The 22,622-nt window shown below is 46.5% G+C and overlaps 1 protein-coding gene and 1 pseudogene across 2 annotated transcripts in view; one reads left to right on the top strand and one right to left on the bottom strand.

Moving 5' to 3' along the window:
• Positions 1–799: 799 nt before the first annotated feature.
• LOC115030846 (peptidyl-prolyl cis-trans isomerase NIMA-interacting 4 pseudogene) lies at positions 800–1,217 on the bottom strand (annotated as a pseudogene).
• Positions 1,218–2,681: 1,464 nt separating this feature from the next.
• Positions 2,682–22,622, top strand: part of Mia3 (MIA SH3 domain ER export factor 3) — a 44,387-nt gene continuing 24,446 nt past the window's right edge. For both annotated transcript variants that reach the window (XM_085843535.1, XM_085843532.1), the window contains exons 1-6: positions 2,682–2,854; positions 6,382–6,515; positions 10,196–10,282; positions 13,273–16,036; positions 18,239–18,493; positions 21,107–21,249. In XM_085843535.1, coding sequence (XP_085699661.1) covers positions 2,722–2,854; positions 6,382–6,515; positions 10,196–10,282; positions 13,273–16,036; positions 18,239–18,493; positions 21,107–21,249 — 3,516 coding nt within the window. In that variant the 5' untranslated portion in view covers positions 2,682–2,721. The remainder of the gene's footprint in view (positions 2,855–6,381; positions 6,516–10,195; positions 10,283–13,272; positions 16,037–18,238; positions 18,494–21,106; positions 21,250–22,622) is intronic.

Below are 22,622 nucleotides of genomic sequence, written 5' to 3'. Positions count from 1 at the left end.
ACCACTCTTGAGTCCACTCACTATAACTCACCCTGGCCACTGTTTTTAACTTTTTTTTTTTTTTCATCGCTAGAAGCTGTAGTCCTCAGTGAATGTTCCCACTGCTTTCTGGACATTGTGTAGTTTCATTGTTCATGTAAGACAATTCCTCTTAGCAATTTAACTGGTAGGCTAGATGCTTCTGGACAGGAGTCAGAGCAAATTTGCAATGATGTGTACTGTAATACTGTCTTCTGCTTATCTCAGATACATTTGTCTTCTCACTCACACATCAGATTCTCCAAGGTCAAGAACCTGCCATGTTTTATATTTCTATGTCCTTTCCACCACAGACAACACACGTGTACTTTTAACTATTACACAACCAGTGAAAATCCCCTTCACAGGGTTTGCGAACAATGCACATAGGTTAGAGTTTGTGTTAAGTATCAGAGTCACACACTCAAATGCCACCAGCAGCAACAGGGCCTACTCACACACTAATTATACATTCTGGTGGGGAAGAGCTGCCGTTACCATTGCGGCTGTCGCCTGAGACGTTTTCTCTCATTATCCACTCGATGAGTTAGTGTCTCTTTAAAGAAATATATGTCTTAAAGGAACATAGATTAAACCTCCAGAACCCAATGAGCCAATGAGTAAAGACACATGCTGCCAAGCCTGAAGACATCAGGTTGGCCCCTGGGACCCATATGGTGGATATACAGGACTGAGAGAGCTATTGCTTCCAGTCATTCTCCAACCTCTGTCATGCACCCCCACAAAAAGATAAATACATTTTTTAGTCTTTCATGTGATTTTATTTTCTTTCTTTAACCGTGATAATATGATATTCAAATTTGTCATAACAGGTGGGTCTGGAGACATGGGTGTATTCATCCCACTTACAGGCAAGGCAAATGCTGCTTCTTGAAATGACCTCACCATGGATTCTCTGGTCACCTAGCCCAAATCACCTCCTTGTCTGGGTTTATCTTCATTATATTGTGTGGTGGCCACTTCAGTGAATTTCATCCCAGACTTTAACTTTTCCATGGCTTCCATGATTTTCCCGTGTTTTCCACATAGAATGGGTCTGACCTCTACTGATGTCCACCACCTTAGACCCCTGAGACGCCTTGTCAGCGCTGTCACTTCCAGAGGCTGCGCCTCCTTCCCCTCCTTTCTCAGAACCACTTTTCCCCTTTTGGCAGCATCTTTTAAGCTTGCTGTTGAACTCTCCAGAATAAATACATTTTAAAAGCAAGCAAAATCTATTATGAGCCAAACAGCATATTCTTCAGTAATAGGAACATTGGCCCTGTATGTAAAAGTATATTTAAATCAAGATCTCATGCTATTTTATCCGTCTTTTTCTATCAATGGAATGTTATTTAATTCTATTCTGTAGACATAAGAAGACGTTTAAATTACTCTGGTGTGCTTTCATACTAGAACAACAGGAAACAGTGCAGTGAGAATGTAGTCGCTCTGACAGATATGTCCCCATCTAACAATAAACGTATCTGCAGATCTGGTGTTGAGGATGCTGCTGTGAGGAGAGCACTAGAGGTCCAAAAGAACCCCATGGAGTCTGTGTGTGTGTGTGTGTGTGTGTGTGTGTGTGTGTGTGTTTACATTGGGACTGTGGTTCATGCAGCAGATCGTTGTTGAGCATATCACAAGACCTGGGTACCTCCCTAGGCAATGAAGAACAAGCGGGAACAAAACAAGTTAGAGTGGGGATGTAGCTCAGCACTGTTGGTGAGCATGCCCAGTCTCCAGCACCACATAATAGCCCCTATAGAATTATTTGAGGGGTGGGAGGAGTGGGCTGCTCTATTCGAGTGGACCTAACAGAGGAGGGGAAGAATGCCAGGAAACAGGACAAAGGGACAGAGAGACAGGGCAGTCTGTGGTAAAGCCATTGCATGTTACTTGGAAATACGGAGTTATAAGGAAGCTTAAGGAGAACATTGAGACAGTGGCTATTGGCAACATGAGGGCATTCGGGTGTGCCACGGAGTGGGTCTGGCCTACAGTTCTGTCAAAGGAGATGGAAGCTGAACACGTTGGTGCCAGACTAAATGACTTTATGTCCTTTATGGACAGCGACAGGAATCTGAAGATCTTGGGCAGAGGATCACTGTCCACCACCCCTTTCTTTAAAGGATGACACTTTCTAATTTACTGTCTCACCCACTACTCTACTGAACTAGAAGAGAGCCATGGAGGTCCCAAAGAACCCCATGGAGTTTGAAGTGTGTGTGTGTTAGGGTCAGGGGTTGTGCTTGGATCAGTTACACACTGTATCCAGTCCTGTGTGGGACTTGGCGGTTCAGAACTAAAAGCGGTAGTTGGAAGAAGTGATGGAGAGAGATGGCTGTTTAGCATGGACCAGAAATCCGAAGCTGAAGGTGGAAGACGAAAAACCTGTTGGGATGGCGCTGAGATGCGGAGTGACGAACCTGGTGACGCGGAGGGTCGTCTGTGAAGGCGCCCGAGCCGAGGCTTGTGATTGGGCGAGAGGAAGGTGCCTCTGACGGTCGTCAAGGTAGCAGTTCGGGAGGGACGCCAAGGCCTCCTCCAAGTCACCGCGCATCCCTTGCTGAGCCCTTGCTGACGTGTCACTCGCAGCAGCCCGCCTCTTGGGCGCCTCCCCCGGCACCGCCCGCTCCTGCCCCGCCCCCGACACCGCCCGCCGGCGGCCTCCGCGTCACCCGGGCCCGCGGTGGCCACAACATGGCTGCGGCGCCGGGGCTGCTCTTCTGGCTGTTCGTGCTGGGGGCGCTCTGGTGGGTCCCGGGCCAGTCGGATCGCAGCCACGGACGGCGCTTCTCGGACCTCAAAGTGTGCGGGGACGAAGAGTGCAGCAGTGAGTCGGGGTGGCGGGGCGGGCGGCCGGTTCCCGGGTGGCTGCGGTGGCCGCGCCGGTCGGAGTCCCACAGCCGGCACCTGGCCTAGGGGGTCGCAGGCCCGCGGAGCCCGCGCTGGTACGCTCTACTCGGCAATCGCCCGGCTAGCCCTGCCATAGAGGCCGTGCCTACCACTTGTTGCCGGATTTGCTCTCTGCTCCTCTGACCCTGCCGGGGGGCGCCGCAGACTCAGCCGGGTTTCCAGGGTGCAGCTCTCTGCTTCCTTATCCCCGCACTCCCCTTGGGCTCCCAGGGTGATGGGGTGGTTCGCCCCCGCATCCTGGGCCCCCCATGCTGCAGCCAATGGCGTTTTAACGCCGGCCGCGGGGACCTGGGTCCACGCAAGACCGAGATCCACGCGCTTAGAGATCTGGGGCTCAATCCCAGCGGCCGATTGACTGCGGGGTTCCTCCAGAAGGCACCCCGGCGCTGCTTCTTCCCCTTTTGGCTGCATTGGGACCAGCTCATATCATCTTTGGAACCAGAGGAACTGGAGTTTAGGTTTGGGATGAATCCCGAGGCCAAGCAAGCAGTGTATTCTGTGGTCTCCCCGGTTTTCTCCAGCAGTCCTGCCGCTCTTTTGCATAGAAGCCTTTTGCCAGCTCCCAAGCAGGGCTGCGGGAAGGTCAAAATCTTTCGTTCTTTAACCGGCCAAGTTACTGCACCTGTCACTACCTGAGAACCGCAGCCGCCTTCTCTGTGCGCAGTCGCGCCCTAGTCCTAGGTTGGAGGTGCCAGGGTTGGAGGTGAGCCATGGGGAAGGTTAGGATTAGAAGAGGGCTACGACTGTAACGGTGATAATAAATACTCCAAGGGTCTCTGGAATCCGTCCAGCCTTTTCCTTAGTCCCCTATGTTGCTGGGACCTATTCCTACCCAGAATAATACATACTGTTTTTAGGTTGGTTTCCAGAAACTGTAACTCACTGACGATGTCCTTCACAAATCACAGCAGTCCATTCAGAAAAGTATTCATTCTTAAAGACTAAGAAGAGTGCAGGTTAGCCATTTGTATTTCATTGGTGTTATGGAAAAAAAAAGGAAAAAGCAAAATTCATAACTTGGTTTACTCCAATACCATTAAAGAAAAAAAAGGGGCGCCTGTAATTTATGTCGCTGAGATTCTAGGTCCTAGCTGTAACCCGGGGCCACTGTAAATAAACAGCGAAGATAAAGCCACCACGAAGGTAAAGCCACCACAGCGACTTCTCCCTTTCATGCCCTACTACCATTTGGTCATTGACTGTTGCCAAGCGGCTTCTGTTCTTTGCTGTCAGGCACTGTCCTACCTGAGTTCCCCAAAGCGTGGGAGGACCGTATCACTGATGCTGCCTCAGAACTGAGGCTCAGGGTTGGAAGAGTTCCGGGTTATAGTGTAACTTGAGGAGTGGCCCAGGCCCAAACAAATGTAGCCAAACACAAGAGGCAATGATAGAAGAAGCAGGGCCCAGGTGTGTGTGTGGCCGATAGGAAGTGCTTGTGATGGACGTGTCAGGAGAGGTGTCACTCGGTGTGCATGTCACTCATAAATGATAAGTGGTACATACTGACATGGATACGTTACTGTACCTCCTCAAGAATGTAAGGAGGGGACCAGAAGCAGTGCTGTTTCCAATCTGAGTAGAATCCCCAGCCCTAAGTTCCTTTAGTCTGGCCTCTTGCTCAGTCTCAGCTGAGTTAGGATGCTGGCATATCTGAAAATCATCTTATTTTAGCTTTAAAGACCAAGTTAGCCCTTCTTTTTTGGTTTTGTTTTTGCTTTTGTTTTTGTTTTTGTTTTTTCGAGACAGGGTTTCTCTGTGTAGCCCTGGCTGTCCTGGAACTCACTCTGTAAACCAGGCTGGCCTTGAACTCATAAATCCGCCTGCCTCTGCCTCCCAAGTGCTGGGATTTAAGGCAGGTGCCACCACGCCTGGCTCAAGTTAGCCCTTCTAAATGCATGCTTGCCCCTTGAAGCTGTATTTTAAAGACATGTTGTTGTACTATTGCTAATTGGCTTTTAGACGAAGTGTGCTTTCCGTCACCCCACGTCTCTGCCCTTTAATGCACTGTTAATTTCATTTGGCAAATGCTGTTCCTGTTGCTGTGATGGAAGTTCTGTATTTATAGTTATTTATTTATTTATTCATTCATTTGCCTGGAATGCAATTATAGATTGGGCTGGTCCAGAACTCACTGAGCGCTTGCCTGCCTCTTCCTCTCCAGTGCTAAGATTAAAGACGAGTGCTACCATGTCCGGCCAAAGATCTGCATTTTAAATGAGAAGACATAGTTTTGTTTGGCTCCTGATAAATGAAATACCCACCTTGAATTTTGTTTCGAGAAATATTTGTTTTGAAAGCTTTTTTAGATTTGCTAGTGTGTGTGTGTGTGTGTGTGTACTCACTATACTGGAGGTCTAGGGCCTTGTCTATAGCATGTAAGCATCAAACATTCTACTATTGAGTTATATCTTTGGTCCTCTTTGTACTAAGTTACCTAGGCTGGCACTGAACTCCCTCTGTACTCCAGTCAAGCCTTGGACTTATGATCCCCCTGCCTCAGCTTCCTGAATACTGGAATTACAGAGTTACACCACCAGGCCTGGCTGGAAACCTTCTTAATGCTGAGACATCGATGTGACTGCTTTTAGAAAACACTGCCTTGTGACTGATGGGATCTGTAATAGAATTTGATCATCTGCCTCCCTGTTAACTCATCCAGACACAGTGCAGAGACGACGACTTAGCCACAAATGAAACTGGCAGTGTTTACTGCCGCAAAGAAACAGTTGCAGCCACTTACAGGCAGTGCCTGTTAGTGGTTAGCTCAGGTTTAATTGACCCCTTGGGGATTCCTGGGCGATCTTCCTGGCTCCCTGTTATCTCCACAGTTAGCTATGTTTAAACCAGTCAGCACCTGCACCTGCATTTACACATTCACAAACGAAGCTCTTATGATTATAGAACAGGAAAAAGAATGGGGGTGGGCGGGCTAGAAGATCAGAGAGGAAAACAAACGGTTGACCTGAGAGGGCATCTGTGGTAGTGGGCACATGGTTTTCAGTTTCTCAGGCTTAGCCAGAGAGAAAAGCAGAAAGTTTCCCTCATCTGATTATAGAAGATGATGTGACTTAAAGCAATGGGGCTCTGGGGATTTTAGACACTTGGAGCATGTGAACTGAAATTAATTCCACAAGAATTCTGGGGAGGCTTGATTATTGTGTGCAATGGGATTCTTATATTTCCTGAAACATCTCTACGAGCTGATTGGTAATGCTTGCCTAAGATGCACAAAACCATGGCTTTGATCTCTAGCGTGGGCCTGAGATCCCTGCACTGCAGAGATAAAGGCAGGAGGATGAGGAACCCTAGGGCCATCCTTGGCTACCAAAAACGTTTAAGGCCAGCTTGGGATGCTTGCAACCCCATCTTCAAAAAAATTAGAAAGTGTGGGGGAGGCTGTGAAAATCCTAATATTGTTTTGTTCTTTTCTATTTCTGTAACCAGTGTTAATGTACCGTGGGAAAGCTCTTGAAGACTTCACGGGCCCTGATTGTCGTTTTGTGAATTTTAAAAAAGGTGACGACGTATATGTCTACTACAAACTGGCAGGGGGATCCCTTGAACTTTGGGCTGGAAGTGTAAGTAAAATGGTGAAAAGCTTTATTTTCTTATTTTTGTTGGCTTTTGTAGCACTGCAGATTTAAATCACTTGAGTTGAGGTTGTTGATGGTGTCTTTCCTAGACTGTAAACAGAAGGCAGCCCTGTGGTCCTAACAAGGCCGCAGGCCTGGCACACAGTAGGGGTAAGGCAGAGGTTTCTGACACAGAACTGAACTGGTTCTGGTTACTGCTCCGTAGCCATAGCGGACACAGCACGTACAATAGAAGTCAAAATGGCAAAGACCTGAAAACCTCTCATTGCTTCAAGAAAGAAGTATTTGTGGTCATCAGTCTTGGAAGCTATGTGCAAGACGGTGCTTCAGATATGCAGGCTTAACGTTGACTTTATATGCCTCTTCTCTGTAAAAATAGTCAAAAAGCCAAAGTAGGGCTAGGGAGATAGCTTAGTCAGGACCAGAGTTTGATCCCCAGAACCTACTTTTAAAAGCCAAGCTTTGTGGGGCGTGCTTATAATGCCAGAGTCAGGGATGCACTGGACAGGTGGAGCCCTCGGACTCACAGGCCAGCCAGCCTCATCGACTCAGAGAGGAAAACACATGAGACGTGAGTGAGGGAGAAGCAGGCAGACCTCTGGGAGTTTAAGGCCAGCCTGGTCCAAATAGCCAGGTTCAGGTCAGCATGCCCTACATAGTGAGACCCTATCTCAAACTACCAACAAAACCCAAAAAAACAAAACCAAAAAAACTCAGAAAACAAACAAACAAACAAACAAACAAACAAAAAAACCCAAACAAACCCACAAGGTAGACAGTACTTGAGGAATGACAGTGAGGTTGTCCTCTGGCCTTCAAACCTGTGTACCACACAGACACACACACACACTCTCATACATGTGCACCCCACATATTCTAGCGCACACACGCATGCACACACACATACACATATACTCATATACATGTACCACAAACACACACACACATACATGCACATACAGACACACACATATATACATAAACTCACACGTGCACACACATATACTCAACTGTACACACACACACACACACACACACACACACACTCCTGTACATACACAGACCTGCACATACATGCACACACACATACACACGTAGGCAGGCACACACAGAATGGGAGATACTGTGTTCACTGTGAGCATTCTTGTTTGATTGGTTTGTAACTTCTGTGATATCTTCTTCTTGCTTTTCTTTGTGCTTGGGAGGTCCCCCTGGGATTCTGTTCCTGACACTCTTTGCCTCTTGGCATCAGACATGGCTGACCTTGGCTGTACCCATCAGGGCCTGGTATAGTTTAAGAAGGAGACTCAGCAGCAGGGACCTGGCTGAGAAGTACATAGGAGTTGTGTTTTCCTTCTGAAGAGGGCTGGTCCACGGGAGGTTGTTGACTAAAGGGTCTGTGATGACCTACGGGATATTCTAGCTTAGAAACACCCCCACTCCCAACCTCGAAGGTTCATTCTCAATAAAGCACCAAACGATCAACACAGAACAAGATTCTAGTGACCCCTTATGGGGAAAAAAATTGCTCTGTCAGCATTCCAGCTTCCTCTGGGGGGTTTTGAAGCATGGAGTGGTGGGCCACAGTGTCCCAGTAGCTGCTCACAGGCTTCCTCACAGACATGAGGAAGAGTCTGCGCTGTTTTCTCATGGCTCCCAGGTGAGTGTCTGTATAGTCCTGACTCTGGGGCTGCTTCCCATGTGCCTGTGGTACATTTGTTCATTTGGCCTTTGGATTTCTGGATAAATAAGCTGGCTTTATGTTTTCCTCTGGCCTGTTAGCTCTCCACCTCTAGACACAGTGTTCCTTCTGGGTCACAGTTCTTACTCGGCTGCCTTGAGCTTTTGATCCTCCTGCCTCCACCTCCCTCATCCTGGGATTACAGGTATGCACCATCCTCCCTCCACCTCCCTCATCCTGGGATTACAGGCATGCACCATTTGTGTAGAGCTTCATATCAAACCAAGACTCAACACACACTAGGCAAGCCCTCTGCATCCCCGGCCCTCATCTTGCCTCCTTAAGAAACTCTGCTTTCAACATCCAGCCAGAAAGTGACCTTTGCTGGTAGCTATGTACATGCTTGGGTGGGACTGTCTGTCCGGCTCCTGTGACAGTCCTTTTACTGCTTTGCTGGTCTGCCAGCTGGTGTCTCCGCTCACTATCAAGTCCAAAAAAAAAAAAAAAACCAAAAAACCCACATGTCTTCTCTGCCATCTTTTTGAGTGTTTCTTTACAGGGCAACATAGCACTTAATTACACTTGTAGCTTAGGCAGAAGTGGCTTTGGCCCTCCTAAGGCAAACACTATCCTCTCCACCCCCAAATCAAGTCAGCAGTGCCTTGGCAGGAGTGATACACAGAAGCCAGATTAGACTAAGGATTGCCTCTGCGGGGGGGGGGGGGGGGGGTGGGGGGGGGGGGGATGGGGGGGGGGGTGTGTGTGTGGCCTGTAGACCCTGAGGCCTTAGGAAGGGGCGCATCCTGGAGAGCTCCGTGAGCTGGTCTCAGTTGACACACTAAAGAGGAGCGCCCCTCCCTTTTTCAGCGCCCCTCCCTTTTTCACGAATCTCTGGATTCCTTCACTTGTCTACGTCCAACCTCAGAATTTTCCTACAGAAGGAAAATGTCTTTCTGCTCGCATTTCAGGAACCTCACTGTTTGCAGAATTCACAGTCCTCCTTAGTTTTCGGAATAACTTGTTTGAGTATCGTAATTGTCATTCTGTAGTCTCTTTTGGTTTCCTAGAGTCTCAAGGTTTATCTGCCAGGCTCATGGCTTTTAATGCCCTTTCTTATCTAATCTTTGGGGCTTTGTTCTAGTGCTAACACACCCTGCATATGGTTTTCCGATAGACCCTGGGCACTAGTGAGTGGGGATAGTTTAGAATTAGTGATGAGGTGGACTTGCCTATCAGTCTGGTTGGGATAGGTCTCTGCTTCCTTTCAGGAGGTGGCCAGTGAAGTTCCTCAAATGGAGCCTCTATCCATGCACATGCACACTTTATGGTTCTTAGTCATGAGTGCTAGGAAAGACTGGGGTGATTTCTGTAGATTTATTTTACATAGAGCTGAAGCCTGAGAAGTAGGTAAGTATGCATTATGTCATAATTTTATTTAATGTCCCCAAATACTTCTGAATGCTGGTTTTGGAAAAGGCTACCATAGCTCATGATATCACTAAGTTTGTTTGCTGAAACCGCACACATTCGAGAAGTCTCCTGTCTGCTTCTACTGATTTCCATGGCTGGTGTGAACTGATAAGGGAAACTTGTTAGATGTGGTTGAGGAGCAGTGCAATCAAGTGCTTGCGTAGATTCTTGCCAGAGAGCACTTGGAACGGTGTTTCTAGTAGCTTTGGTTTGTCAGGTCTTAACCACACAGTGTGCAGGAAGTTTCTCTTGTCCAGATCTCTGATTACTTCTTAGCGTTATATGTTAGCGGTATACAAAAGAGCATGTCTGTGGCTCAGAGAACTGTTGGTTTAACAATATGAATTTTCATTGGCACAGTCATTGCAGCTTAATTATTAACAGCAAATGTCTTTTCCTCTCGTTTATACCTTGTCTCTCTAAGTATTTCCCATCAGTGCTAATAGTCTGTCCTTTGTATCTCTCAGACAGAACTTGATTGACATTTGTCCCTTTTGCCCATTTTTTCACATAGGTTGAACACAGTTTTGGATATTTTCCAAAAGATTTGATCAAGGTAATTCAAAAATACACGGAAGAAGAGCGACACATCCCAGCAGATGTAAGTTGTTCTCAGTTACAAACTGCCTTCTAAGTCCATCCGTTGAAATCAATTAAAACTCTTGGCGGTGGTGGTGCTGCCAGTGTAAGACGGTGTCAGGTGAGACACTGCATTTTCCAGACACTTCTTATACAGTACAATCATCTCTTCTTATACAGTACAATCATCTCTTCTGAGAGTCTTTGGCCATGCTGGGACATGGGAAAAACAATATTTGTGCATCAGATTTTAATTTGGAATAGACTAGCTAAAAAAGAAGAAATGTTTGAAAAGCATTTGTGGGAGATTATTCTGAGAATTGTCTAATATATTGAAATTGATGTTCTTATAGGACTTACAGGCTATAGACTGATACACAGGGCTCCCCCCCCCCCTTTTTTTTGGTTAAGTATGTGGAAGTTAAGATTTAATAACTGAGCCATGTGTGATGATGCTCACTTACAATTGTAATATTTGGGAGGTGGCAGCAGCACGGTCAGTCCTGGTCCTCTTAAAAGGCCTGAACTTAAAGGCCAGCCTGAACTATTTAAGACCTTGTTTCAAAACAAAACCAAACAAACAAAAAAGGGAAAAAAAAGTCTTTGTACTTAGTGATAGAGGCAAACAATTGTATTTTACAAGCAGAAAGAGGTGTTCTAATTTGAAAATTACTCAATGGGTCCTAAGTATTTTAAATACCTAGAAAGTAGGTTCAGTTAATCAAACTCTGAATTGTGTGCAGACCTGTTGCAACAATGGCTTTTTTCCCCCTGACTCCAGTGATCTAATGCCTATGTCACAGATCTGGAAAAGCGACGTAATGGCTTTCTGTGGGGTGCAGTCTCAAGTGTGTAAGGGTCTAGCTCTCCCTCTATAGAGCATTCATTCATGGCACAGACTTACGGCTTTTGTGTCTGAGGTGATTTTTTCATCCTAGAATCCCCGTCCCCAGTGATTCTTTACTGAGGCTTTGGAACACATCAGTTACCACCCATGCCTTCGGGTGGCTGCAGAGCACGAGGCTGTAGGTCTAAGGCAGTTTGTAGACGGGGTAGCAGACCTGACACTGTTCTTCACAGCCCTCAATACTCCTGGGGTCATCAGACCGTTTTACAGGTTGCAGTTCTCTGTTGACAAATAGATTGTGCAGGAAGGGAGCTAGACCTCACCTGCTATGGACTCTGTGTTCCCTCTCATCACTCTTCCCACATCATCCTTCTCTTGACATCAAGACAGACATTAAGCTCAGAAATGCCAATGATGAGGGGAGGAGACCATCAGCCCCTCTGCACGGGACAGGTCTCCCCAGAACACCATGAAGGTTTGGTGGGGGACAACAAGTCTCTTAGTTGCTTTTTTAACGTTCTACTTAGTATGTGATTCCGTTGTCACCAATTGCTTATGGGAAAAAGAAAGAACACAGACATATGAAGTCTTAAAAACAGGTATTAATTGCTGCCGAGAACTCTAACTTACTGAAAGGTATCCCCCTGAACCTTGTTTTCTGATTATTGTTCCAGAAATTATAAAAGTGAAGATTCTGACACCCTCTGACACCATTCTTTTTCCCTCTAATGCCGAGGTCCTCAACCTTCCTAACACTCCAACCCTTTAATACGGTTCCTCACGTTGTGGTAACCCCCAGCCCTAAATTTATTGTGTTGCTACTTCATAACTGTAATTTTGCTATTATGGATTGTAATGTGAATAGCTGATATGCAACCTTTGCGAAAGGGCTGTTGGACCCCAAAATGGATCAAGGCCCGCAGGTTAAGAGCCATTGCTTTAAATTCTTACTCTGTCACTAAGATACCTTTTTAGCCGATAAATATTTCCAAGTCCAATGAAGATATGTTTCAAAAGTCCATGAAGTCTTAGAACACCACAGTCCGCAGGGCGTGGTGGCACACGCCTTTAATTCCAGCACTCGGGAGGCAGAGGCAGGCGGATTTCTGAGTTCGAGGCCAGCCTGGTCTACAAAGTGAGTGCCAGGACAGCCAGGGCTACACAGAGAAACCCTGTCTCATAAAACCAAAAAAAAAAAAAAAAAAAAGAACACCAGAGCCCAGTGATTCTGCTTGTTTCTAGCTGGATGGGCAGAGATGTGTGGCATAGAGGACTCTGGGGTACAGAGCTGTGTGGTCCTGCAGCTCCCCAGACAGCTTGTGAACGAAGCGAGCATCCAGCTACTGGAAACAGGAGGCCCAGTACCGGACGACCACACAGCCGCCTTCCCTTCTGTCTGTCGCTTTTCTCTTGCTGCGGGGAGTATGTGGCAAATGCAGCTAAGGAGAAAAGCACTTGTTTTGTCTCGCAGTTTGGAGTGTAGTTCCTCAAGGCAGGGAAGTCTTGTCTGTAGAAGCAGGAGGCAGATGCTCATGGTGCGTCTGTAGTTAGACGCTGGAGAGACAAATTCTGGCATTAAGGCTGCTTTCTGCTTCTTATGTCATCCAGGACCCTGGATGCTGGCTGTCCACAAGGGAGTCTTCCCTTGTCAGTTAACCTGGGCTAGAAACTCTCACAGTCTCACAGCCTGAGGCCTGTCTCTTAGACAATTATCAAAGCTGTCAAGCTGACAATAAAAGGCACTGCCGCCGAGTGTGCAGAGCAAACTGAGAAACACAGAAGTTGTGTAGAGGGAGACTATCAGGTCTCCATTTGTTTACTTGCTGTGCTTTTCAGAGATTGTGACCCAGTTTTTGTTTGCCTGTTTTAATGCAGAAACAATTGCACTGTAGAATAAGACAGACCTACCTAACCAGAGCTGGCCAACAAGACATCTCCAACTGTCTCCATAAAACTAACAGCATGGGGAAACAGATTATTTTCCAAATAGATACTAGGGATAGAGTCGTTCTTCTCCCTCCCAACCTGATATATCCCTGTACAGGCCCAGCACTGGCTCAAAGCCCTCCAAGAACCAGGTGTTGTCTGTATTGCTGGTATGAATAAGAGCTGCTCTTGGGACCCTGAGCTGTTGAGATGCTAATATCTTTGTTTTCCCCATACAGGAGACAGACTTTGTCTGCTTTGAAGGAGGAAGAGATGATTTTAGTAGTTATGATGTAGAAGAGCTTTTAGGATCTTTGGAACTGGAGGACTCTGTACCTGAAGAGTCAAAGAAAGCTGAAGAAGTTTCTCAGCACAGAGAGAAATCTCCTGAGGAGTCTCGGGGGCGTGAACTTGACCCTGTGCCTGAGCCTGAGGCATTCAGAGCTGATTCAGAGGATGGAGAAGGTGCTTTCTCAGAGAGCACTGAGGAACTTCAGGGACAGCCCTCAGCTCAGGAGAGCCACCCTCATGCCAACAGTCCTGCGGCTAATGCTCAGGGAATGCAGTCTTCATCGGACACTTTTGAAGAAATTCTGCACGATAAATTAAAAGTGCCGGGAAGCGAAAACAGAACTGGCAATAGTTCTCCTGCCTCGGTGGAGCGGGAGAAGACAGATGCTTACAAAGTCCTGAAAACAGAAATGAGTCTTGACCTGAAAACCAAGTTTGGCTCAACTGCCGATGCCCTTGTGTCTGACGACGAGGCAACCAGACTGGTCACTTCATTAGAAGATGGCTTCGATGAAGCGCTGGATGCTGAGTATTACCCAATGGAGGAGGAGGAGGAGGAAGAGGAGGAGGAGGATGCAGACAGCTCTGACGAGCTACCATTACTCACCTTCTCAGACAAAGATGAGAAAGCCCCTGGGAAGCCCATGATAGAAAAATATTTAACAGAGAAGGATCCGAACTTGAGTGAAGAGGATAAAGTTGAACCCCCTACCTGGGGGGATGCTTTCTTTTCTATTGTCACAGGAGGTGAAGGGAAAACAGGTGTGGTGGATTTAGAAAGATCTATCGAGGAGGAGGAGGAGGATGTGTCAGTTTCACCTAGCCATCAGAGGAAGCCACAGCCAGCAGCTGGCTATACAGACGTCGAGGATGAAGGTGATGATCTTTTTGTAGAAGAGCCCAAAACAAATGATGTAAAGGGCTCAGAAACAGACCCAGAACTTGTCAGTACAGGAGAAGAAAAGGACATCCAGGAATCCAGGAAAGGCCTGTTACAGCCTGAGTCAGAATCAGAGGATGCCAAGTCAGAAACGGCTAGTGCTTATCGTCTTCAAAGTAGTAAGCTCAACCCTCTGCCAGCTGCTGAAAAGGGCAGAGACTTTACACTAAAAGCCGTCTTTGAAAAAAAAGAAAATGGCCTAAAAGAACCAGTTATCCATATCTCAAAGGAAACACTACCTGAAGACAAGACCAGAGAGATCCAGAGAGACAGCTTGGAGAGTGAATTAGTACACAGAACTTTGGGGAGTTCAGTGACAGAAAATAACAAGCCCAAATCCTTGGGTGTTGCGCCACTCTTGGGAAATAACAAACCCGATGCATCCAAAGACAGTACAGAGGTCCCAGACGGTTCCATCAGTGGACCAAAAGCAGGCCAGCAGGAGGGATTTCTAGAACCAGGTCTTAAAACTCAGCATCAACCTAGATTCTCCCCTCCAGAGGAAACTGGTCTCTCAAGAGAACTGGGGGGAAAAGTTCCTATTTCGGGAAGAAATCTTTCTTGGCAGCAAGAGCGAGACGTAGCTGCTGTAGTCAGTAAGCATGCGAATGAGAAGACAGGGTTTCCGGAGGAAGAGAGCAGGGAAGACGGGACAGATGCGGAGCAAGCCAGGGCCATACGAAGGCCACAGGAGGCTGAGAGCCCGGAAGTGCTGAGTGTCCAACCTGGAAGGCCAGACGCGGAGGAGGAGGATGAGGACGACAACTATCCCTCCGAGGGGCTGATGGAGGATGAAAATGCTGTGAGCGCACAGCAGTCTAGAGAAAACTCCCCCAGCGCTCGCGACGGGAGGTCAGATATGAATTCTCAAGTTTTCGAAAAAGTAATTTTGGGGACCCTTAATCTTAACACTGAAAAAAACAAACAACCAGCTAATATGATTTTGGAGACTGGACAAAAGAGTGAAACCACATCCGAAGAGGCAGGTGACGTGGGCAAGGAGTCAGGTCACAGTGTGGTGGTGGACAGTGAAGAAAGCCATCTGGCAGATGTGAGAGCCCAGAGACCCTCTCAAGTCCACAGCCTTCGTGACGAGACAGCAGCTCAGACTGCCGGCTCCGGGGAAGTTGTTCTGAGTAAAAATCCTAATGACCTACAAAAAGACAACCCAGAGGAAGAAAAACTGGTCAACACCTTGGGACTTGAAGACCCTGGGGTAGGAGAAATCTCAGAAGGGGAGCCGGAAGATACCAAGGAGTTTGGAGTCTCAGAAAGCCAGGGGACTGATGCTGAAGACCTTAGGGATGACCCATCCCGGCAAGCTACACCGGAAATTCCTGACATAGTGCTCAAGAGTATAAGGGAAGACTTGCCTATCATAAACAGCTTCTTCAAGGACGACCAACAGTCCCTGCATCGTTTCCTGAAGTACTTCGATGTTCGTGAGCTGGAGGGCTTGCTTGAAGACATGTCGATAAGGCTGAGATCAGCGCACCAGAACAGCCTGCCATACAACATGGAGAAAGTCCTAGATAAAGTTTTCCGTGCTTCTGAGTCACGAATTCTAAGTTTGGCGGAGAAAATGCTTGATACAGGAGTGGCCAAAAATAGGGACCTGGGCTCCAAAGAGAGCAGTCCGTTGGAAGAAGCCGAGGTGTTGGATGACATACAAGACCTGATCTATTTTGTCAGGTACCAATACTCTGGAGTGGAGACTGCCCCATTAGTCACACCTCCACCTCCGGAGGAAGACTGGGCCAAACCAGAAGAAGGTAAGGTACCTTGTGGAGATAGTCTGCAGGAGCGGGGATGGGGGGTGGGATAGACTAAAGTGCTCTACTTCCTGTTTGTGAAATTCTAGTCATAGTTCTAAAGTTAGGAGCGTCTAAAGGGGAGGGGCTAGACCTACAGAGACTCCCTCCCCTCCAGCTTCCTTTCAGGCTGGGCATAAAGGCGGATTGCCCCTCTCCCCTCATACCAATGGGTGTCTTCCATAGGACACTGAAATTGGTTTTCATCTTCAAAGGGAAACTTTGTAAAAACTTTATGAGAAATGCATAACCAAGAAAACCAATCACTAAGTAAAGCTCTTACCAGAGCACAGCTTTCGTGTAAGGTTAGAGAAGGGGCTTTAGGAGCACCATTTCTTCATGGATTTATCTGTAAAGGCGCATACTCAGCACTGTACTGCTTTTATAACCTTTAAGATATGCGACCTACTTCAAGCCTGTCCTTCTCTAGGCCATGCTACCCCCCCTTTCTTCATCCCTCCCCGTCCGGTTAGCCTTCTTTAGGTTCGTTCAATTTCTATGTCATACGTACATAACTGAGTTTGTATACCTACATACATCCTGAGATCCAGAACGAGAGCAGCTGTGATGCCTCCCCCTTGGAGACAGACAGACTTCACTAAACATGACTTCCAGCTGCTTCCATCTTCCTGAAAATGACGTAACTTCCTTCATCCTTATGACTGAAAAGATTCTACCACGTCTCCCTCATTTTTGTTGTCTGTCCCTCTCTGGTTGAACACCCAGGTTGTTTCCATAACTCTGTAGTAATGACTAGGGCTATACTAAACACTGATGTATGTGCATCTCTCTGCATCACGGTATCTTGGAGCCCAGTGGGTGAACATTCAGGGTGGTATAGCTGGGTCATTTATCTTGGAGCCCGGTGGGTGAACATTCAGGGTGGTATAGCTGGGTCATTTATCTTGGAGCCCGGTGGGTGAACATTCAGGGTGGTATAGCTGGGTCATATGGCAGACTTAGTTTTAGTTTCTTGATTTTCGCAGTAGCTCGAATAGTACTTTTCACCTTTTGTGGGTGTCCTGTTATCTCCTATGTCTTAGGGACAGCAGCTTACTCCAGTTGGGTGTCACTAGGCCCAGGGGTTTCATGTTAGGTTAGCCAAGGATGGAGCCAGGATGCGCTTTCCTCAGCACTGGACAAATGGAAGTATATGTTTACTGAACTGACCCCGGGATACCCTGACACACATCCTGACTCCTGTATGTGTTGTATTCTATGTAGCCAGGCTTTGCAAATGGAAGTTGCTAAATTGAAGGTGAACAGTATCAAATGTAGTTACAAATCCCTGACTCCCTAGGGTGCTAATTTTCCTGAGAACTGGGAGAAGTGAGCAGGTTTTAAAATGGAAGCTTTTGGTTAAGAATGGGCCATTCAGGCTGGAGGGATGGCACAGTGGTTAAAAACACTGGCTGCTCTCACAGAGGACCCGAGTTCAGTTTTCAGCACCTACGTGACAGCTTACAACCATTAAACCTCCAGTTCTAAGAGATCCCCTTTCTAGCCTCTGGGCACCGCATGTACATGATACACACACATACATGTAGATAAAATCTCCAAACACATAAAATAACACAGATTTTAAAAAATTAGAAACTCAAATATTTTTAGGGGGTAAAATATGAGGCTGCAAAGAATGATCTTCCTCGTGGGCCATAGTGTGCTATGCACTCAGGCTCATAGAGAAGGAAAAGGGCCCACTGTGGCTTGGAAGTACTCTAACAGTGCTCAGTAGTGTTCTAAAGTCACATTTGCAAGCTGCCCATGTGCAGAATGCCCTTCCCAATATGGGCTATGAGACCAACTAGCTGTGCTCAACGAAGACCGTTTATTAATATCATTATTATTTTGTAAGACTGTTCTTTATGTTGTTCCTGGGTTCTCTGCAGGACTGGAATTCTCCTCTGCATGTTTGTGTGGACATATTCAGGCTTGCCATGGCTTTGTCATGAATGCATTTATGAAATGCTTTGAAGTGAAGGTTTCTTTGTAAATCTGTACTTTAGCTATTGCCAATCAGTATGAAAGAAGTTAAAACTCTTGCTTCTCTTTTTGCCTGTGCGCAATGGGATCTAGGACACTGGGCTAGTGATAAGAGAGTACTGATCAGTTGGGTGAACCAAAGTTGGTCTTTGATCAAGGTCTCTATGTGTTCTTCTCCAGAGAGACAGTCACCCCAGCAAGACAGCTTACCACAAGAAAACACAGGAGACCTCAGTGTGCAGCTGCAGGACTCTGAGCTCTTGGATCAACCTGTGACCAGTGTGCAGCCTCCAGAAGAGCCTGAGCTCTCGGATCAACCTGTGACCAGTGTGCAGCCTTCAGAAGAGCCTGAGCTCTTGGATCAACCTGTGACTGGGTACACAAGTACCTCAGAGGTATCACAGAAGCCAGATACCAAGAAAGACATAGATCTAGGTAATTTTGTAGTGTTTCTCTATGAAGTAGAGGTGTACTGTAAAGAAGGCCTGCTAGAATATTTTCTTAAAGGTAGGAAAGTCAGACCAATTCAGGTGTGTATGTTTCTAAAATTTCCCCACAAGTGGCAGAGAAAAGCAAGAGTTCAGATGCATGGAGGTCAAAAACAGGAGCAAAGCCAGGGACTGTCACTAACATGCAAGCCAGTGTTTGGCTGTGCCCAGCCACTATAAATCACTTCAGCATGAAATTGTGCTCCTGTCCTTCAAAGCCACATGTTCTAAAGCAGGGGGTCCCATTAGACAAGAGCACATGAAGTGCTGGGCTGGGGACAGCAAGCTGTGTGAAACAAGCCTCTGGGGAAAGCTGAGGGGAACCAGTTAAGAGTCTCACCTTACAGGTCCTGGTTTCACTGTCCACTCCCATTCCTCTGAGGGGCTTCAGTGCAATTCAGATGGGTTTTGGATTTACTGCCTAAATGAGGCAAATACAGCTTTTAAAAATACTGTGAGGCATCTCGGTACTTTCCATGCTATGCTTTTAGGAAACTATGGGGGAATGACAGTCCAACCCAGACGGACACTTGTAACTGGACACTTGTAACTGTAAATATTTGATTTCAGCACACAGGAACTATTGGTGGCAGATAAGAAGTTCTTTTTCATTTTTGTTCTAAACTTCCTCAGTAATGGTATTAGTGGTTTTCTAATCGAGCATCGCTCACTCTCATTTCACAAGTAAACCAGATGCTCTCATTGTGCTGTTTTGCTATCTAATACAGTATCATGAGGCTGTCATTACTGGGGTTTCTTTTGGGAGGTGCTCCAGTGCTGGGGATCACACTCGAGGCTCCTGCATGGTAGGTTAATGTTACCACGCCAGCTCCCGCACTAGTGTGTGTGTGTGTGAGTGTGAAGCATAGCTATAGCCTTAGTCTGTAGAAATGAAGGGTTCAGAGTCACTAGGGTAGCGTCCCCTGCTCTCCAGGTGATACACAAAGTGTGCAAAATGTCACAGTGGAGAGAGCTTTGGCTGAGCCGAGATGGACTGATATATCAGTGGTCTCCCGTGTCCCAGAGGACAGCGTAGCCTTGTGAAACATTCTCCAAATTCTTGTTAATTTAGAAAGGCCCTGGTTACTGAAAATAAGTCAGGTACCATTGAGACCCATTGCTCGTTTGCTCAAAACCTTTAGGATTGAGAAAAGTTGTGCTTACAGAACTAGGAAGAGGATGTCTGCTTTAAATTTCCCCCACCCCTACACAGTGCCCAGCCACCTTTCTAGGCAAGTCTTCTAGGGTCCCTGCACACACCTCACAAGCTACGATGCTGACCTAACTGAAAAAATGCCACCCATTGTCAGGCATCAGTCCATAGTGAACTGGGTTTTAAGGTTGGGAAGAGACCCCTAGAGGGTCTGGTCCAGCCTCTCAATAACTGCTGCTGAAAACACATGCCAGGCTCATGGAACTCAAGCTGAGATCCACCCCTGCCCCATCACTTCCCTGTGTGTAATTCTCTCAGGTATAACTGGGTTTTCTTCCTTCACAAAAGCCTCAAGCCAGTCCCCACTCTGGAAGAAATTCTTTTCATCATTCCTGGCATTTACTGTATTTTCTGTAGTGGCCACCTGTCCATACCGCAAATATTAAGTATCTGTTACATGCCAGGTATGCTAAGCCTTAGTGTAGTCTATCTACAAGACTTTCTCAGAAGTCAGAGTTCTCCTGACATGTGGGTTGTAGGTCATTAAACTCGGCCAAAAGCACTCTTCCTGAGCCACCTCGTTGGACCCCAGAACTCATTTTTTTCCAACTTTCCTAAAGTTTCTAATACAGTGTTCTATCAGCACCAAGTCAGAGTTTGTGGGCTCTGATTGTGTCTGTATGGTTGTCTTTGATAAGTGATGGTTGCTGTAGACCAGCTTGGCCTTGAACTCATAGACATCCTTCTGCCTCTGCTTCTGGAGTCCAGGGATTGAAAGCATGTCTTGCCTGGAAATTCTGTCTATATGGAGAATGTATAAAATTTGGGTTCTGTTTTCAGTTCCCCTGAATGGCCGAGAGACATGATGGAGCAGACTGGAGGTGATCTTAGTCTTGTAACTGAAGGGTCTGATGGCTCCACAGTTAAAACCCCAGAGGCTTTGCTTTTCTCTGTGATTTTCCTTAGGAGTCTCAAATGTTCTATGCTTAAGTGTCTTTGTCAGGTGAACAGACACCATGACCAAGGCAAGTCTTTTAAGGACAACATTTGACTGGGGCTGGCTTACAGGTGCAGAGGTTCAGTCTATTATCATCAAGGTGGGAACAGGGAAAAGTCCAGGCAGGTATGATGCAGGAGGATTGGAGAGTTTTACTCTTCATCTGAAGGCTGCTAGAATACTAACTTCCAGGCAGCTAGGATGGGATTCTTAAAAGCCCACAATCACAGTGACACACCTACTCCAACAAGGCCACACCCCCAACTAGTACCACTCCCTGGGCCAAGCATATTCAAACCTTGACACTTAGTGACTAATATTTAGAGGGCACTCTGTAATTATTTAAATGAAGAGAAAAATTCTTCTTTTAAAGCATAAAAGAAAATCTGTTGTCCGTTGCCCCCTTTTAGGTCCTGTAATGGAAGGTGGTCCTGTTGGGGCTGGAGATGTACAGAAGCAACTAGAGACAAGTGCAGAGGAGCCAGCAGCTGTCCCACCTCTGGAAAGTGCATTTGATTCCCTGTATGCCTTCATCCTTTATTTAAGTAAGATGGTAAGTAAGGGAGACGCATAGTTTCTTCTGCCAGAATACTGATTAATACCATGATGTTTCCAGAGAGGGGGTATACAGAACGGCTGATGATAGCCAGTGTTTTATAGGTGAGGCTGGCCTCAAATTCACTGTGCAGCCAAGGCTGATCCTCTGGCTAATACCTCCAAGTGTTGATGCTGTAGACATGAGCTGCCACCTTGGCTTGATTTGCAACATGTTTTAAGTTGAATCTGAGTCTGGAGTGAAGAATTTAAAATATCTTTATGAGCTCTGCTTCCGATCCTCTGAAGGTGCCTCCTGAAATGAGCCACAGGTGGATGGCTTTAATTAGGAGCCCTTAGGTTAGCACGCAAGAGTTTATTCCCTGGCAGGGCTGGGCATGCACACAACTATAAAGCAGGGTTTGTCTCCTGGGACCTCTTAGTACCTCAGGGAGCTGGAGATGTTCACTTGAAACAGAAGATAGTTTTTGTCACTGTTGGTAGAGAAGCAAGAGAGTGAGGAGTTAGCTGATACATATGTGGATTAAGAAGTATGGTTTGCTGTTGAACAGAGTGGACTGGGAGATGGGGATGGGCAACAGGGACAGAGGAGACAGCATGCTAGAGAAAGGGAAGCATGGAGAAAGGGGATGCTGGGAAACTAGGGAAAGTGAGAGTCTGTGAGGGAGGCGTGTCCTGAGGAGTTCTGTTAAGCTGTCCATGTTACATACCCTTTGAAGGTTTGAAACAGAGAAGTGGTAGGTCAGATCTATTTCCTAGAAAGAGCTATCATGGCAAAATGTTCATTCAAGCTAATCTTTTTGAAGAGAGTCTGGATCCAAGTAAGACATTTAACATCTCCGGAAGCTTAGTCAAGTTTGTAGGATCTAGCTCCCTCTCGTGGTGTATGTGGATACTGGACGTTTTTCTGGGTAAATTGGACTAGGCTGGAGGCCAGATGATGTCAGGACTGCAGTGTCATCTTGGTCACAGTGGTCTCCTGTAATCTTGAGGCTTGTGTAATAGTTTTGCTGTTGATGTTTTCTGGAAAACAGGTTTTGAGTCAGGGAGATCTGGTTTCAATCTCAATTTAAAAGTTTGTGCAAGTTACTAAACCTTGTTTAGTTGGAGCATGGTAAGTGTAATCTTTATGATGTGAATTATGGTAATTTGATAGATGTGTATATTATGTAACGATCAAATCAGGATAATAACCAGGGCAATGCTCATGTCTATGGTTCCTCTGACTTTTTTTGAAATGTTCTTACATTTATTTAATGTTTGTGCATATGTATGTGGGAGACAGTCAGGGGACAACCTGCAGGAGTCAGTTCTCTCCTACCATGTGGGTTCGGAATCAAGCTCAGGTTATCAGTGTTGGTGCAAGCACCC

Source organism: Mus caroli, unplaced genomic scaffold, assembly GCF_978045245.1.
Source record: "Mus caroli unplaced genomic scaffold, Mus_caroli_1 scaffold_1, whole genome shotgun sequence".
Taxonomy (NCBI): Eukaryota; Metazoa; Chordata; class Mammalia; order Rodentia; family Muridae; genus Mus; species Mus caroli.
This window is presented reverse-complemented; position numbering and strand designations above follow the sequence as displayed.